This window comes from Cololabis saira, chromosome 18 (assembly GCF_033807715.1).
Source record: "Cololabis saira isolate AMF1-May2022 chromosome 18, fColSai1.1, whole genome shotgun sequence".
NCBI lineage: Eukaryota > Metazoa > Chordata > Actinopteri > Beloniformes > Belonidae > Cololabis > Cololabis saira.
In genome coordinates, this window is record NC_084604.1 from 14,391,905 (window position 1) to 14,409,216 (window position 17,312).

General features: G+C 41.9%; 1 protein-coding gene across 1 annotated transcript in view; it reads left to right on the forward strand.

Annotated features, from left to right (window-relative positions):
* The window catches only part of cad (carbamoyl-phosphate synthetase 2, aspartate transcarbamylase, and dihydroorotase), a 38,009-nt gene that overhangs the window by 3,325 nt on the left and 17,372 nt on the right, over positions 1-17,312 (forward strand). Inside the window, exons 5-23 of the mRNA XM_061746407.1 lie at positions 63-205; positions 535-676; positions 2,398-2,569; positions 5,900-6,085; positions 6,184-6,293; positions 8,130-8,272; positions 8,483-8,614; positions 8,712-8,945; positions 9,019-9,240; positions 10,483-10,671; positions 11,631-11,755; positions 11,958-12,091; positions 12,320-12,432; positions 13,307-13,471; positions 13,558-13,643; positions 13,743-13,989; positions 15,663-15,761; positions 16,664-16,888; positions 17,084-17,266. Coding sequence (XP_061602391.1) covers positions 63-205; positions 535-676; positions 2,398-2,569; positions 5,900-6,085; positions 6,184-6,293; positions 8,130-8,272; positions 8,483-8,614; positions 8,712-8,945; positions 9,019-9,240; positions 10,483-10,671; positions 11,631-11,755; positions 11,958-12,091; positions 12,320-12,432; positions 13,307-13,471; positions 13,558-13,643; positions 13,743-13,989; positions 15,663-15,761; positions 16,664-16,888; positions 17,084-17,266 — 3,050 coding nt within the window. The remainder of the gene's footprint in view (positions 1-62; positions 206-534; positions 677-2,397; positions 2,570-5,899; positions 6,086-6,183; positions 6,294-8,129; positions 8,273-8,482; positions 8,615-8,711; positions 8,946-9,018; positions 9,241-10,482; positions 10,672-11,630; positions 11,756-11,957; positions 12,092-12,319; positions 12,433-13,306; positions 13,472-13,557; positions 13,644-13,742; positions 13,990-15,662; positions 15,762-16,663; positions 16,889-17,083; positions 17,267-17,312) is intronic.

Consider the following 17,312-nt stretch of genomic DNA (forward strand, 5'->3'; position numbering starts at 1 on the left):
ATTCAACATTTGATGTATAGAATAAGATTCACGTTTTAAAGCTGCCTTTTCTTGCTTTCCAGGCATTGACACTCGTTGTCTGACCAAAAAGATCCGAGAGAAAGGCACCATGCTGGGGAAGCTGGTTGTGGACGGGACTCCCGAGGACAGTGTTCCTTTTGACAACCCAGACCAGAGAAACCTGGTCCAGGAGGTCTCTATGAAGGTAGCCCCACCCAGACGGGCTTTTCCTATGACTAAAACAATGGAAAGGCTGATAGCTGTGTTCATTTATTTTGAATTCAAAGTTATTCTCTAGATAAGTACTTCAGGGCCGCATACAAAGTTCTCTGCTGGTTGTCTACCTTCAGACTGTCAGCATCTTATAAAGGACCGACAGGGTTATTCTGGCTTAAGTGAAAATCCTAGAAGACAGTAACGCATGAAAAGTGATCAGGACCGTGTAGTTTGAGAAGGAAATTATTGAAAAACGTTGATTAGTTCCAGGTTCTTTGTAGCATGGTGTGGCTTAGCTGTATGTGTTTTTGTTTCCAGGAGCCGAGAGTGTTCAACCCGAGTGGTAGTTTACGAATTACTGTAGTAGACTGCGGCATCAAGTACAACCAGATCCGCTGCCTGGCCCAGAGAGGAGCGTGTGTTACGGTTGTTCCCTGGGACCATCCGCTGGACACCGGGGGTCAGTAGCACACGTCCATGCAACTCACTTCATTTGATTTGCACACTTTTTGCAGAGTTGAGAGGAGCTGTACTTTAATCTGCTCTGATGTACTAGATTGGGCTTTCTTACCAGTTTAAATCCACTGATTTGTGGAACAGCAAATAGTTTGGCACCAGTACCGATAACTGATACTGATAACTGTATTTCAAAGGCATCTATAACTTTAACACACCCTGATGGGTTTTTTTTTTGTTTTCATTTCCAACAAGCTAAAAAATGCCACAGGCAAATTAATAATAATGGATTACATTTATATCGCGCTTTGTTGGACACTTGAAGCACTAGCACACCGGTCACATTATTCATTCACTCTAGGGCTGCAGCTATCGAATATTTTGGTGATCGATTATTCTACGAAATATTCCATCGATTAATCAGATAAAACTTACTTTTGCTTTATTAAAGCCCAAATATAAATGAATATACAATAGAAAACAAGACAGATTACTTGATTAAAAACAACCAATTTGTTTCTTTTATGAGAATAGACATTTATTTACATATTATGCAAACTAGTAAACTGTTTGTTAAATTTTTCAATAAAAAATATCCTTAAAAACTGCTTTTAAATTGTGCAACTTCACATTCAGAACCAACACGTTTAAACAGAAATGCTTGGCTGTGGACCGGGACTCGGAACAAGAGTCTTATACCATGTGGCAGGGGCCTTCATTTTTAATTTGAAATAATCCTAAACCTTCGACATCTTCTTTCTCTTCCTCTTATTACTTTGCTTTGCTGCGTTTTCTCATTGGCACTGTCACTGTTGTCAGTCCTAGCCGGCGTCTGTGCAGCTAAACTGTTCACATGACAACGTGAAGTTTAATCATCTTTTTTGATTTAAACGAGGCTTCGAGGCAGAGGAAATTCCTCTTATCATTTTTTGTAATGGAGTTACTCGAGGTACTTGAGGAATCATTGCAGCCCTAATTCACTCCTCATTCAAACCTGGTGATGATAAACTACGTGAGTAGCCACAGCTGCCCCGGGGCAGGATGATGGAAACCTGGCAGCCAATCCGCGCCAACGGCCTCTCCGACCAGCACATTCATACACATTCACACACCGGCGATGCCTCGCTGGAGGCGAGACGGGGGAAGGGTTTTCCCCAAGGACACAACGATCGCCGATCAGTGGACGCCCTGCTCTACCACCCGAGCCACTGTCCGTTGAAAGACTATTGCTAAAATATGAATTATTTCAGCTCACTGACACTGAATAAATGGGTTCTTGAATGCTAGAAAGAATTAGCTCCATTCATATGCAGAATTTCTAAAACTTACAGATTTTATGAGCTACTGTTAAAATAACTGAGGCACAAAGGTTGAAATAAAATGTTGGGAGAAATATTCAGCACTGCAAGAGTACTGGGTCATCTCAACGGTTCTACCCTCTTTACAGGTTCCACTTGGTTCTTTAAGGATCCCCCAGAAACTCTGTTTAATTTCTTGCGCTTGCAGTCAAAGTATGAGGAGCGATGTAGAAAACACAGCTACGGAAAGCTGGGTCTTGGAAGTGGTTCTGTAGCCAGAATGCAGATACAATCAATTATATTAGATTACACAAAATGACTCCTGAGGTATCCCGAAGGTCAGGTTCTTAAACACGCCTCAACGCGTGGAAACAGAAGGCTGATCCTCTGTTGAGCATTGTTTTTTTTTTGCGTGTGTGTTCTGCAGATTTTGACGGGTTGTTCATCAGTAATGGTCCGGGAGATCCCCAGTTCTGTCAGGCTACCATCAACAATGTGAGGAAGGTTGTCAGTGTGGATCAACCCAAGCCCGTTTTTGGCATCTGCCTCGGACATCAGCTGCTCTCTTTGGTCATTGGAGCAAAGACCTACAAGATGAAGTGAGTGCCTCCATCATTCGCTACCTGCACACTTTAATACAGCCAACGATAATACAACCAAAGCAGAAGTAGTTTGTTTCCCATTACACTCCAGACGGATACATTTTCGATATTGCAGTTAACTTTAACGCTGTCAAGCTGTGTTGAAAAAAGATGAATCAATTAGACAGCATGTGTGCTCTCAGTGACCTGATTCAGGAAAATCCTTCAGTACACTCAATGGTCACTAAAAACATAGACTTTTACTTTCACACACATTCTTTGGGACAGCTGTGCTGTGAAATGCAGATTTTTGCTTAACTCAGCACTTTGGTCTCCAACATGGACACCGAAGAGTTGGATTGAGCCGTTTTGTTATGAAAAAGGCTGAATAAACATGCGTGCGCACAAGCAGGGGCGGTCGCGGTCCCAGAGCCACTTCTGCAGGGTTATCGAGTCCACTGATGGAGGCTTTATCAGTGTGAAGGTCACGGTGGACAGCAACTGTTCCCATTGCCAAACCAGGGTGTTGTTGGAATCCTGGCAGATACGCTCAAGTTACCCTGTCAGTCTTCCTTGTAATAAACTACAGGTATTTAGGGGTTTTCCCTGATGCCTATAAGGCATTGGGAGGGAGTACACAGAGAACAGTGTTTGGCTTACAAATAATGCAGAAAAATCTATTCTAGTTTTATTACAGAAATTAAAAACATATGCAAAGTGCTATTGAATATATGAACCCCTATTTAAGCTATAAGTAAGCCCCGCCCTTCAAATGCAGACGAACCAGTGGCTGCTGATAATCAGCTGCACAGGGAACAGAGCTCGCACATGAGCCCTATTTACACCGCCGGATACGCCATGTTCGCTACTAGGGGTGGGTATTGCCAAGGACCTCACGATACAATACACATCACGATACCTGAGTCACAATACGATACGATATTGCGATATACAAATTTTGCGATATATTGCGATTTTATACAAAGTTTGCTGAAAACTGTAAAAAGCTTTATGGATCTTAAAATCCGAGTTGCACGTTCATCAGATTATAGTGACAATTCATGGGACAAACTGAGTCGAAACAATGTTTTATTATAACTATACAAGCTAAAGTTACAACATATTTGTATATGTTTTTCATAATTATTTACATCATATGAAATTAACATTAAATTTAGTATGAGGATGCTTTAATTATGTGGCAAATGATAATAAACACAAGAAAGATGGGTACTTCAATGAAAAATAGATATTTTATTCAACTTTGCCGCTGTTCATACAAAAAGTAAATAAAATATCCTATCTAAAACCAAGGACAGGCACAGTGATCAGTCAGTATAGATATAAATCCATAAATAAATACACCTCTGTCCATTATTTTTCATTTTTTTAAGGACAGGCAATTGTGTTATATAAAAAATAAATTATAAAATTAAATAAAACGTCTCGTATTTTTTCTCCATCAAGTGGGTGAAATGGGTTCTGGATGGCAGGACGTACTTGAAACCCGTCACCCTCAACCATGGAGAGCTTCATATCACAGATCAGCATGTATTGATCAGTGAGGGCAGTCGCCTGTTGCTACACGTCTGCTTCTTCTGCAGAAAGGGGTCCATGGTGGCTCTTCTTCGGACTGCATGCATTTAATTTAAAATACTTTTGTCAGGCACAGTCAGGCATAATGTTAAAGCTCTCTTTTAAAGCCAAAATACGCTTAATATCTTACCAAGGCGAGTCCGTTTCCTTCAACTGTCCGACGTGCTTTCTCTTCAAATGCTTGTGCATTACTGACGTGCTCCCGTGATAAGCATCATCTTTTTATTCGCCGTATCCCGGCTAAAATGCTCCCAAACTTTTGAAGTTTTGTTACATGCAGCTGCTGTACAGGACGCCGTGATTTTTGTTTTACCCGCCACCGCTCGCAGAGACGAAGTGAGATGCCTCACTCCATTGGAAAAACACGTCTGGCGACAATTGTCGACAATGGAATTCATCGTCGACAATTTTGACTATCGATTTTTGCTGACAACGTATACAATAAAGTTGTATTAGATTTACAACCAGTCTAAAAAAAAAAAAAAATCACGTTTCAAACAATCGATATTCACCCTGTCTGGTGAAAAGATGCGGCCTGCTCACTCCTCAGGTTTAGGAGGAGACCTGAGCTCAGTGCAGGGCCCTCCCGGGGTTGGTAGAGGATGGCAATGCCCAGGACTATCACTAAGGTAGGAGCACTGGGTGATATAATGGGAAAAAATCGGGGATAAAAAATATATAAAAAAAAAACAAAAACCAATCGATATTCAAATTTTGAATATCGATATTGAATCAGGTGGTATCGCGATATATTGCCATATCGATATTTTTGGCCACCCCTATTCGCTACCCCAATGGAGCTTGTCACCTGTCCCTTTTACATGAACTGACACAGGTTCGGGTGTCGAGCTGGCCCCGTCAATAACCCACGTCCGACGGTCACACCTGCTGTAAGCAGAACGATGCAGGATGGAGGAGGTCCGAAGCTCCTCATCCTCACAGCCCAGGAAGCCATAAATCAGCATATTACAGTAAAAGCTGACGACTAAAATTGCAGACCAAGAAAATGAACTCATGTCATTGACGACATGCTATCTGGGATGGTATCTGTCCTGCTATCTGTCCGAGTCAGATCAGTTTTGGCCAAAAGACTTCCAAATATATTTTGCAGTCAGCATCATTTTATGGGCACAGCTTGGACAGGAAGGATGAAGGGGCACTGCCCAGCGGGCAATAAACATGACTTCTTTGTCCAGGGAAAGTAATGTGGTCTTACCCAAAAACGCTTATAGAAGGAGATTAAAAGATTTTGAACTGCCATCTGCTTTTTGGAGTTTATGCCAGAAAACGTTTCAAATAATGTGTCCTTTTGTCTCTAAAGTTTGTCTGAAACATCTTGGGATAAGATTTTCACTGTTGTAATACAGTAAACGTTGCCGACGAGTAGTTCAAGTTAGTGACGGCTACCGATGGGGCAGTTGAGAAGACTGGATAAATACATTGGCTAGATCACAAATACAACTGTTTCAAACAGATGTTCAGACAGACGTAAAAGCATCAGTCGCAGTTCTATCTACATGTCACATTTTAATGTTTATTTTCGATTTTTCTGATTACTTTTCTTCCTGCCCCCCTGAACACACAAACACGTAAAAACAAACTTTAAATATATATTATATTGTAATGGCTCCTATCATCAATAATGTTGGATTAAGTAAAAGTTTCACATAGAAAACAAGAGGTCATTTTCACATCAAGTGTGAGCTGTAGCTTCAAAGCTGCCGTGGTTTATTTCTTCTGTTTTTCCCTCAGGTACGGTAACCGCGGTCATAACCAGCCATGCATCCATAATGGGACCGATCGCTGTTTCATCACCAGTCAGAACCACGGCTTCGCTGTGGACCCAGACACGCTCCCTAACGACTGGGACGTGTTGTTTACCAACGCCAATGACCACACCAATGAAGGCATTGTGCACAACACCAAACCCCTGTTCAGGTATCGACACGTGGAGCTAGCAAGATTCCAATCAGCACAGTTGAGTTGTTCTGATATCTGAATTCAAAAAGTGATGAAAAACAAATCATTTCCTCCAGTGTTCAGTTTCACCCGGAGCACATGGCCGGGCCTACGGATCTGGTCGGCTTGTTTGACGTTTTCCTCCAAACTGTGAAAGACCACAAAGAGGGCGTCACAGCAAAATCAGGTAACCGTGTCTGAGTGTCGTTTCACCCAACGCAGCACATTTCTGTCTGGTCAGATTATCAGTTTTTAAATGGTTTACCATTTATCACTCATAGATTTCAAAGGCCAGCCACCTTTGCTATTGCATACAAGAAACTGATCACCAAAGCTTTCTCGGCAATCTTCAGTGTATTGCAGAAAGCCTTTTCAAAAGACGCCGTTGTCTAATTGTCCAAATATAGAGACCGGGTCCTTATACGTGCGTGAGCCAACCTGCACGTTTAAAAACAACTCAGTCACTGTGTCGGATTGGACGAACAACACTCTTACACCCTTCCTTCTTCACTACTTCACATGTTAGCAACTATTTCTGATTTAAAATGATCACATCTGCCATGTACTACTAATGTTGAGCTGCTATAAAGCAGCATATGTATCTCCTTATACCAAGATAGAAGAGTTGAATTTTAATTAAATCTGTAATGAATTCATCAGTTCTACAGTAACCAGAATATGTCACCTCCTGGGATTAATGAAAGGTTGCTGGCCTGTCGTGTCATTAGCTGTCGTCATATGTGATTAGGGATGGGAATTGATACGATTTTTCAGATTCCGATTCCATTTTCGATTCTGCTTAACGATTCGATTCTCATTTGGAAAAAAGGAGAACAAACAATTTTAGTATAAACTTTGTTTTATATCTTTGAACAAAAAAATATAAGTGAGGTCTTAAGACGCCCCCAGCCTTGGGCTCCTCGATGGTGCCAGGGGGTCCCCACAAAATGATTTGTAATATAAAATATTTATTTAATATAAAATAATAATAATAATAATACAATAAATATTCTTCTGTAGAAATTAACTATACAACAAATTATTTTGTGGCAATTACACAAGAATGTCCAGTAATATGTTCAACACCACAAACTTCTCATACTCATACTCTTCCCTGCCTTGATGAAAGGAGCATCTAGCGGTAGATGCTCTTTAACTTCTCCCATAGATGAGCTACAGCTGTGTCAGGAGCGCTGTCCGCTGGAGCGCGCCCCGCACGTCCACGTGGCCGAGTGCGCAGCTCTTCTAAAGCATGAATTATGGTTCCGCGTTAAATCGACGCAGAGCTTACGGCGTAGGGTGCGCCGTACGGTGCGTGTGGCCGCGTAACCTACGCCGTAGGCTCTGCGTTGGTGTGACGTGGAACCATAAATCAGCCTTACCACACGCCGGCTGACTCGGCGCTCCCAGCGCATCAGCCGGCCGAGTCCTAACAGTTCCCCCCTTTGTTGAAATGTCCACATTGCAAGTATTGTCGGCCTGTTGTCATCCTTTTTGGTAAAATGTAGCTAAACTTTTGAGCGTTTATGCCGCTTTGTCCCCGTGTTTTCCTGCTGGGCTCGAATGAGCACGCTGCGCAACGTGCTTGGTGACGTCATTCCCGCCCACTGGAATCGTTGCGAAAAAGGGCAAACGATTCCAAGGAATTGAAACACTGGGAACCGGTTCTCAACAAGAACCGGTTCTCGATTCCCATCCCTATATGTGATGGATGTGGTTCAGAATTGGGAAACGGCTTCAGGTTTCAGTCTTGCAAAACTTGTGCACAGTTGTGAAATAGCATTAGGGTAAGCATGAGCGCTCCTGGCTGCACTTCAGAATCACTTCAGTTTATTTACATTGTGTCAGTCAACTCGGGGCATTTTGCTGAGAAGGTAAACATTTGAATACAAATTCAATTTAATGTCGTTCAGTTCAACACAGTTAGAATTAAATTATATTCCAGGAAAATCCTTTTTTTTTTTTTTTTTTTTTTTTTAATACATTAAATAAAAAGTGTTTCTTTCCCCACTCTCTCCCCCAGTAAAGCAGCGTCTGATGGATCACCTCACCTACCCGGATTGCCCCAAGACTGAGGAGGTTGTCAGACCGAGAAAGGTCCTGATCCTGGGCTCCGGGGGGCTGTCCATCGGTCAGGCGGGGGAGTTCGACTACTCCGGCTCACAGGTGTGTAAAACAGTGAACAGGCTTCTGGGCTGGAGGACAGAGATGGGGATTCCATGATGGTCTGTGTCAACTGCTCAATAAAGATGTAATAACACACTAAGAGTTATTAATGTTGTTATTAACATTAGTTAACATTTTGAAAAGGGTAATGTTTGTTTGCTTTATTGTTGGTGACACAGTCCCACTTTTGTGTGCCATCCCGACTCCTAGGCTATTAAGGCTCTGAAGGAAGAGAACATCCAGACCGTGCTGATCAACCCCAACATCGCCACCGTGCAGACCTCCAAAGGTCTGGCTGATAAAGTCTACTTCCTGCCTATTACGCCAGACTATGTTACTCAGGTATGGATTTGGGTTTAACATGGAAACACCAGTGTTTTGGAACGTAAAGACGGGTTCTTGGAGTAACGTCTGCGATCTTTCCTCTTTGTTGGAACAGGTGATAAAAAACGAGCGCCCGGATGGCGTTCTGCTCACCTTTGGGGGCCAGACTGCCCTGAATTGCGGTGTTGAGCTGACAAAGCTGGGCGTGTTGGAGAAGTACAACGTCAAGGTTCTGGGAACGCCGGTTGCCTCCATTGAGATGACCGAAGACAGGAAGATCTTCGTGGAGAAGATGGAGGAGATCAACGAGCACGTCGCCCCAAGTGAAGCAGCGCTGTCGGTGGAGCAGGTGTGGAGAGGAGACGTTGATCTGGTCGGTTTCCTCCCCGCTGCTCGTGTTAAGGTCTGTGATTCTGTCGTAGGCGGTGGCTGCGGCCGAGCGTCTAGGCTACCCTGTCCTGGTGCGGTCTGCCTTCGCTCTCGGTGGTCTGGGCTCTGGATTCGCCAACAACGGAGAGGAGATGACTTCTCTCGTAACGGCAGCCTTCGCCCACACCTCTCAAGTACTCGTGGACAAATCCCTGAAAGGCTGGAAGGAGATCGAGTACGAGGTGGTCCGGGATGCCTACGACAACTGTATCACTGTGAGTAGCTGTGGTGCACGTACATGCTGTGTTCCTCCACCACGTCAAACAGCTGCAGCTAATACAGTGGGTGTCTGTAGTTCTGCTCATGTTGTGACCTGATTATCTGTGCGACTGCTGAGTGACTCGACGAAACGGGATTGAGCGCAAAAATGTGCCCCCTTTGATGGCCCCCATTAAGGGGTCCCTACTGATTGCCTGCATAATGTTTGTGTAACGACTATGCAGCACTTTTATTTGCTGATTCTTTTTGTCGGACAAGAATATTTAGGTTTTTTAAATACCTGACATGTTTCAGCGATTCCTTTCGCCTCCATCAGAGTCACAAGATGATGTGTGGGACTTGCCTTTTATCAGCTGGTGTTAAAAGTTAAATGACTATGCAGCATTTTCCTTACTTATCATCTTAAACTTTTTTTTTCAACATTTACATTTATATTGAAGACTCCACTTGTAACAGACACATTCAAGTTTCTGGCAACTACACTCATTGTGGATGTCATTTTCTAGGTGCTCAAAAGTCTAGACCCCTAATATACTGTAGGACAGGGGTCGGCAACCCAAAATGTTGAAAGAGCCATATTGGACCAAAAACACAAAAAACAAATATGTCTGGAGCCGCAAAAAAGGAAAAGTCTTGTATAAGCCTTAGAATGAAGAAAACACATGCTGCATGTTTCTATATTAGTTATAACTGGGGAAATATTTATTTTTTCATTATGCACTTAGAGAAAAAAGTTGAAATGTTGAGAAAAAAGTCGAAATGTCGCGAAAAGTCAAATGTTGACAAAAAAAGTTGAAATGACGAGTAAAAACTCAAAATTTCAAGAAAAAAGTCGAAATGTTGAGAAAAAAATACAAAATTTTGAGAAAAAAGTCGAAATGTCAAGAAAAAAGTTGAAAAGTCGAGAAAAAAGTCAAAATTTTGAGAAATAAGTTGAAAAGGAAAAAAGAAGAAAAAAGGAAAAAAATAAGACAAAAAGAAAAAAGAAGAAGAAAAAAAAAGAAAAAAAAGAGAAAAAAAGGAAGAAAAAAAAAGGTCAAACATTTTTGAAAAAGCTCCAGGAGCCACTAGGGCGGCGCTAAAGAGCCGCATGCGGCTCTAGAGCCGCGGGTTGCCGACCCCTGCTGTAGGAGGACCCAACTCTTCTGAAATAAAATAAAACACCTGTTACGTCTGGGTCAACCCTGTGCAAAATGCTGTTAAGCTATTAACATTTTCTGTTGTCTTTTCCTGTGTAGGTGTGCAACATGGAGAATATTGACCCCCTCGGCATCCATACGGGGGAATCAATTGTGGTGGCACCCAGTCAGACTCTTAATGACCACGAGTACAACATGCTGAGGAACACGGCCATCAAAGTGATCCGGCACCTCGGCATTGTGGGAGAGTGTAACATCCAGTACGCTCTGAACCCTGAATCTGATCAGGTAAACAGCCAGCTGCTCTCCCAATCACACTATTCAGCTCCACAGATGAGACTGATGTCTTTACCAGTTGAACAGACACATCATCTTTACTTTGAGACAGACAATGAGGCATTCACCAAAAGGCAACGTTTAAAGAATGTTGTTTTTTTTTTTTTTTTAAGTAAGACTCAAAGCAGTTTGTAAAACCATTATATCAAATTTAGGAGGAATGACAAACAGAGGTTTATTCTGACATTAAAACCAACAGGATGTTTTGGAAATTTGATAAATTACTTGAATCCAAAATACACAAAACTGAAAAAAATAACATTTCTGATGCCCCATTCGCACACGATTAAAACCACCTGGGGACCAGCAGTCATTAGTAACAACTACGGAGGATATCTGAAGTTTTAATACAGTGTGAATGTGCCATGTCTGCCATTATTTGCAAAGTAAAAAGTCCACTGCTAATAACTTACGCTATTTCACCAAACACAGAGGTCACCAGGTCATTTTAATTTCATACGAATGCATAAGTCAGTAATTCGGTGGTATGCTAGCAGGAATCTCTTTTTAATTCCCCCTTTTCAAATGTGCTACAGTGTGCTTTTATATTACAACTTGAGTCTGAATAGTATATTAGATTATATTAACAATTCTCAAACCATTTTCATATTTTGTTGAAAGCCAAACAACCTGCTTATGAGTAGTAGTCAGTTTTACTACAGACGTGTGGAGACGTACTTTCATTCTGTTTCAGTTGGATTTTTATTCCTCTAAACACCTGTCTGTTGACCTCTGGGACTGTTTTCAACACAACATCCAATTAAAACCAAAAATAGGAGAAGGACTTTGAATGCTGTCCAGTACAAGTGTCGCTGGGATGTCAGATATTTAGAGAAGTGCACCTGTAATTCAGATCTACAGCAGTGTGTGCAGCATGTCTGACACGTGTTATTTGTGCTGGTGCCTTGCAGTATTACATCATCGAGGTGAACGCTCGTCTGTCCCGGAGCTCTGCTCTGGCCAGTAAAGCGACAGGTTATCCTTTGGCCTACGTAGCAGCCAAACTCGGCCTGGGGATCCCACTGCCTCAACTCAAGTATGTTTCCATCTCTGTCTCTTTAGGAGTTTGATAGCTAGTAATGTTCTGGAAAACTGTCAACTCCAAACTAAAGTAAAAGACACATCAGCATACTAACGTTAATATCGTCCTGTTTATTTATTTGCACGTCTGTTTTCAATTTGAGTGTGCGCTTAAATTGGGTAGAGAAATATTTACAGCACGTTTGTTTATCTTCCAGGAATTCTGTTACAAACTCAACAACGGCAAACTTTGAGCCCAGTTTGGACTACTGTGTGGTCAAGGTCCCTCGCTGGGATCTCAGCAAGTTCCTGAGGGTCTCCACCAAGATTGGCAGTTCCATGAAGAGTGTTGGTAAGCGAGGGGGAAGAGGTGGTCAGCTCAGTGTGTTTTCACATCAACTGCAGCACGAATCTCTGACATTTGGATCATCACAAGGCCTGAATGTCATTAACCGTTGCCAGGTTCCTTATAATCTCTTAGGTGGATTATTGAAACATGCATGTTGCTCTGCTCACGTTGTTTTAATTGTGAGTGTCTAGTCCTCTTGAGTTGAGTGCGTTGCAACATTTTTCTCTGCAGGGGAGGTGATGGCCATTGGCCGCAGCTTTGAAGAGGCTTTTCAGAAGGCTCTGAGGATGGTGGATGAGAACTGCGTTGGGTTTGACCACACCATCAAACCCGTCTCTGACCAAGTTTGTACCCACTCCATTTCTCCTCCGTTTATTGATGCAAAACTGTCACTTTTAATTCCAGTAATAATTAAAGTTGATATAAGAAGTCTACACAGCTAATTCATCCCAGAAATCCCAACTCACTATGTGGGATTGAAGGTCATGGTCTGAGGAGACAGGCTCTTGATGCAGTAATGAAGGCAGAGCGTGCTTCCACAGAAGAGGGGTTTATGCAGTCAAGCTGTGCATGTTTTTCTTTTAGATATTCCCATTTACTTATGTTTTTATTTATTTATGAATATAGCATTAAAGATGTAAAAAGTCTGACATTTATGTTGTTGGTTCATAATAGTGTGGATACTTTTTATATCCACTGTATGTTTCTACAAAACGGTGGCAATCTGTTACAATTCCTTTATTTTTTTAAATTTACAATAGTGTTAAAAAAGTCTTTCCATTTAGATTTGCAACCTCAGATCAACAGCACATGACGTAACGGGCTGTCATCATTTATTTAATTACAGCGTTTGATTCAGTAGCATTTTTAGCAGCAATAACGTGAACTACTTCCCTGATCTTTTTTTTTGATGATATGCTCAAGTCTCACATCATTGTAAATACATTTGTGTCTTTTTTCAACAACATTACTTCATTTAATAGATATTTGCAGTTTTTACACAAAAAATACCCCATTTTCATTTTTTTTTTAATTTCATAAAAAAGCATCATGGCCTCTGTCTGACAGAGAGCAGGGATGCTGCAGAATATTTTACTTCACGTAGAGGAGATCATGTATGCTTGTGGTGTTTGAAATTAAATTAAAATGTGTGACCAAATGCATAAGTTTAAATATTTTACTGGATCATTGGTTACCCTCTTCCCATCTTCTGGACAGGAGCTGCAGACCCCCACAGACAAGCGCATCTTCGTGTTGGCAGCGGCGTTCAGAGCTGGGTACACAGTGGACCAGCTGTACGATCTCACCAAGATCGATCGCTGGTTCCTTTCCAAGATGAAGAACATAGCGGACCAGGAACGATTGCTGGAGATGTACAAGCAAGTAAGATGAGACTAAGGAAGTATCAACAAGCAGATAAATGCACTTTAAATGATTGGCATTTGTCATAAAAAGAATTGTCCATGCAGGATGAGAGTACTATGCCTCCTGAAGTGATGCTGAAAGCCAAGCAGCTGGGTTTCTCAGACAAGCAGATAGCCCAGGCCGTGCAGAGGTGGGAGGAAACCTGACGATATCCTCATTTGATTAACTGATTTGCTTCAGGGTTGTTTTGGCACAACCTCTTTAAATCAACCCGTTGTTCTTCTCACAGCACTGAACTGGCGGTGCGGAAGCTGCGTCATGATTGGTCCATCCTGCCTGTCGTGAAGCAGATCGACACAGTAGCAGCTGAATGGCCAGCCCACACCAACTACCTGTATCTCACCTACCATGGCACCGAAAACGACCTGACTTTTAACGAACAGCACGTCATCGTGATTGGCTCCGGCGTGTACCGCATCGGCAGCAGTGTGGAGTTTGATTGGTGTGCGGTCGGCTGCATCACACAGCTCAGGAAGGTAAGGCCTTCTTTTAGATGGTAATGGGGGGGGACTCTTCCTTACAATCAAGTTGTTTATTTACTAACCAGTCTGTTTGTAACGTAAGTACAGAAATGTCTAAATTCAGCTTTCACAGTTAAAAGAAAATGAGCCTTTGCTCTGCCTAAGTATGTCTGCTTGGGAGATCAGAGCAACCTAAATAATCTGAACTAAGAGAACAAACAAGTTGAGTTTGTTTTTACTTTTTATATTATACGCCCAAGTAGAAAATATCTTACTACTATCTTACTATCATCTTACTACGGTTTTGAAAAAATTACCACAAAAATCCAAAGCTAAAAACTACACTCACAGGACACATTGTATGCATAAATGTGATTCTGCAAGAACAGGACCAAGAAAACTGTTCCTCAGTTCAGTCTTGTAGGTGCAGTTAGAGGTGCCAACTGTCATTGGTTTACAGTAAAACTTTGGAGGTCAGTAGTTGTATTAGGCCTTTTTGCAGTAGTAATATTACTTACACAAGCACTACTATTAAAAATAAACAAGGAAGTACACCAATACGTTGTTACACTTGAGTTGAAGTATAAGTATTTGGAGCTGTTACAATTTTTGCATGAGCAGTTGTTAAATAATAATGGTGTTGATGATAGTTGTGATAGTAGATGTAATATTGACGGTACTATTATTATTCTTATCCTTTATTTAACCAGTTGTGGGTCTCGTTGAGATTAAAATCCCTTTTTCAGGAGAAACCAAGAAGGCAGCAGTTTGTTGATTTGCTTTTGTCTGATGTTTCAACTAACAATCAACACCGACAGATTAAATCAATTAAAACAGTTACATCCATCGAAGGACCTCTTTTCTCTGTCGTAAAAAACTGAATGTACCCAGAGTAAAGCTCTGTCAATTTTATGTCTGTTTGAAAATAGTTCCAGGATGATGGAGGGGCATATTTAAAAGCTTTCTTCCCAAGTTCTGCCGAGCCCATATTGGCTTCACGTTTGGATCATGTAGTTTGTACTTCAAAATAAATAAACAAATAAACTACAAATAAAATAAATGCAGTATTAGTGGTATAAAGGCTTCTGGTTGTTACTGCTTGAAATTGGATTGATAATCTCTTAAATGGACTAACTCAGTTCGGTACGACAAGATGCTGAGGCATAATATGGTAATGCATAAATCCTTTTTTTTTCTTCTTTTTAGTGGGTGAAACGTGTTTTGTTAGAGTTGCTGGTTTGATTCCCATCTCCTCCACGTGTTAAAATGTCCTTGGAAAACGCATTACGCCAGTCTTCCCCAATCCCTGTCCTTGAGGGCTGCTGTGTTGCAGGGTTTGGGATGTTTATCTGCTCCATCACACCTGGTTCAGACTTGTGCAGACCTTGATGAGTTCATCCACTCATTTGAATCGTCTGTCGGAGCAGAACAAGATCTAAGACATGCACGGTAGTGGACCTAGATTTAGATCCCTGCATTAGACCCCACATGGCCCCGAGGAGGCTCACTGTGGGACTGTAGAATGATTGAGAGTTCAAATACATAAAAGCTTTGTGGAAACACATTGTACCATCATTTCTTTTAGAACCTTAGTAAAGTTGAAAGACGCACACTATAGCAGGGTCCTTTACCAGAAAACAGAACGTTACTAAATAGATTGTCAGTCATGCTCTCTGAATCATTTGCAGATGGGTTATAAGACCATCATGGTTAACTACAACCCTGAGACAGTCAGCACGGACTACGACATGTGTGACCGCCTCTACTTTGATGAAATCTCATTTGAGGTAAGTGTTTTTCATTTCAACTTTATACAAATATCATCACTATCAACTTGCCGTGAACCCCAGCGGTGCGCAGGCCACACAATAGATCAGGACCCGCAGTGTTGGATCCTGGAAGTGTGGTTATCTTCTTTCAGGGGAACATTTTGCGTAATTTAGCGTAAGTTAACATAGTGACGGTGTCCTAAGTGTTGCCTAAGAGGACACCCATAAAGAACAATCTACAGAAACTCTGTTAGGGGTCTGCAAATACAAAAACAAACACAGAGAGAAGGAGGTGACTGCATGACTGCAGATAAATAAACTTGCAAAGCTTTACAGGGAAAAGAAAGTGTTTGATTAAATCATATAAATGGATTTTTTTTTTTTTTTTACGTTAAATTCAACAGTAGATTTACAGTCCAGGCCTAAGTGTAATTTTTGGTCCAATATGTCACTTGAGAGAACACAAGCAAGAAATTCCATAACAAACTCATCAGGTAATAGCCTGTTTTACTTTGGTGGATACCCCGTGTTTAACACCCAGGTGTAGCGCGTCGCTTGTCCGTTTTACATGGACCGACGCGGTGTGGCGCGTCAAGCTGCCCCGCCAAACTTAACTGCGGGTCTGGTCTAATGTAAAAGGAACTGGGCTGGCGTGTTGTGGGAGGGGTTTGTTGATCACGTGACCTCAGTTTTTGTTAGTTACTATTCATTTATAAAATAAGGAAACAGCTGATGAGAGTAACAGCAGCAGGACGTCACCGGTAAGATCTCTATTAGCAAGATGAGTAACTGGAGAGACGAGGACGCCATAAACCGGCGTTTGTCCAGAACCACAAAGGATGATGGTCCAATGTTTGAACAAGACGATTCTCGTCTCCCTGAAAATGTGAGATAATCGTGTACATTTATGCCCCTTTGAGGTGGTGATGGATATCTATGAGATAGAAAACCCCGAAGGCGTGATCCTTTCCATGGGAGGCCAGCTGCCCAACAACATTGCCATGTCACTGCACCGGCAGCAGTGTCGCATCTTGGGAACTTCACCCGAGTTCATTGACAACGCTGAGAACCGGTTCAAGTTCTCCAGAATGTTGGACACGATCGGCATCAGCCAGCCGCAGTGGAAGGAGCTCTCTGACACCGAGGTACGGTAGATAACATGTTCAGCACAGCTATCATGCACGGGTAAATGTGGGGATTAAAAGATCAAGATGAGGAAAATAAATAAGAGAACAAAACCATGTTTTGATGCATATTTTTTATTACATATTTACACTGGGCATTTTTGTTTATTTGTTTATGTTTTCACTTTTCTTCTTGGTGCCTTTTTGCTCCTCTAGTCTGCTGTGAAGTTTTGTGAGACGGTGGGTTATCCCTGCCTGGTCCGCCCCTCCTATGTTCTCAGCGGCGCAGCCATGAACGTCGCCTACGGGGACGACGACCTTGAGAAATACCTGAGTAATGCTATCGCCGTATCTAAAGAACACCCTGTCGTCATCTCTAAATTCATCCAGGAGGCCAAGGTCAGCAAAACTCAGGAGATCCGCCATTAGAATCACAACACTTAAA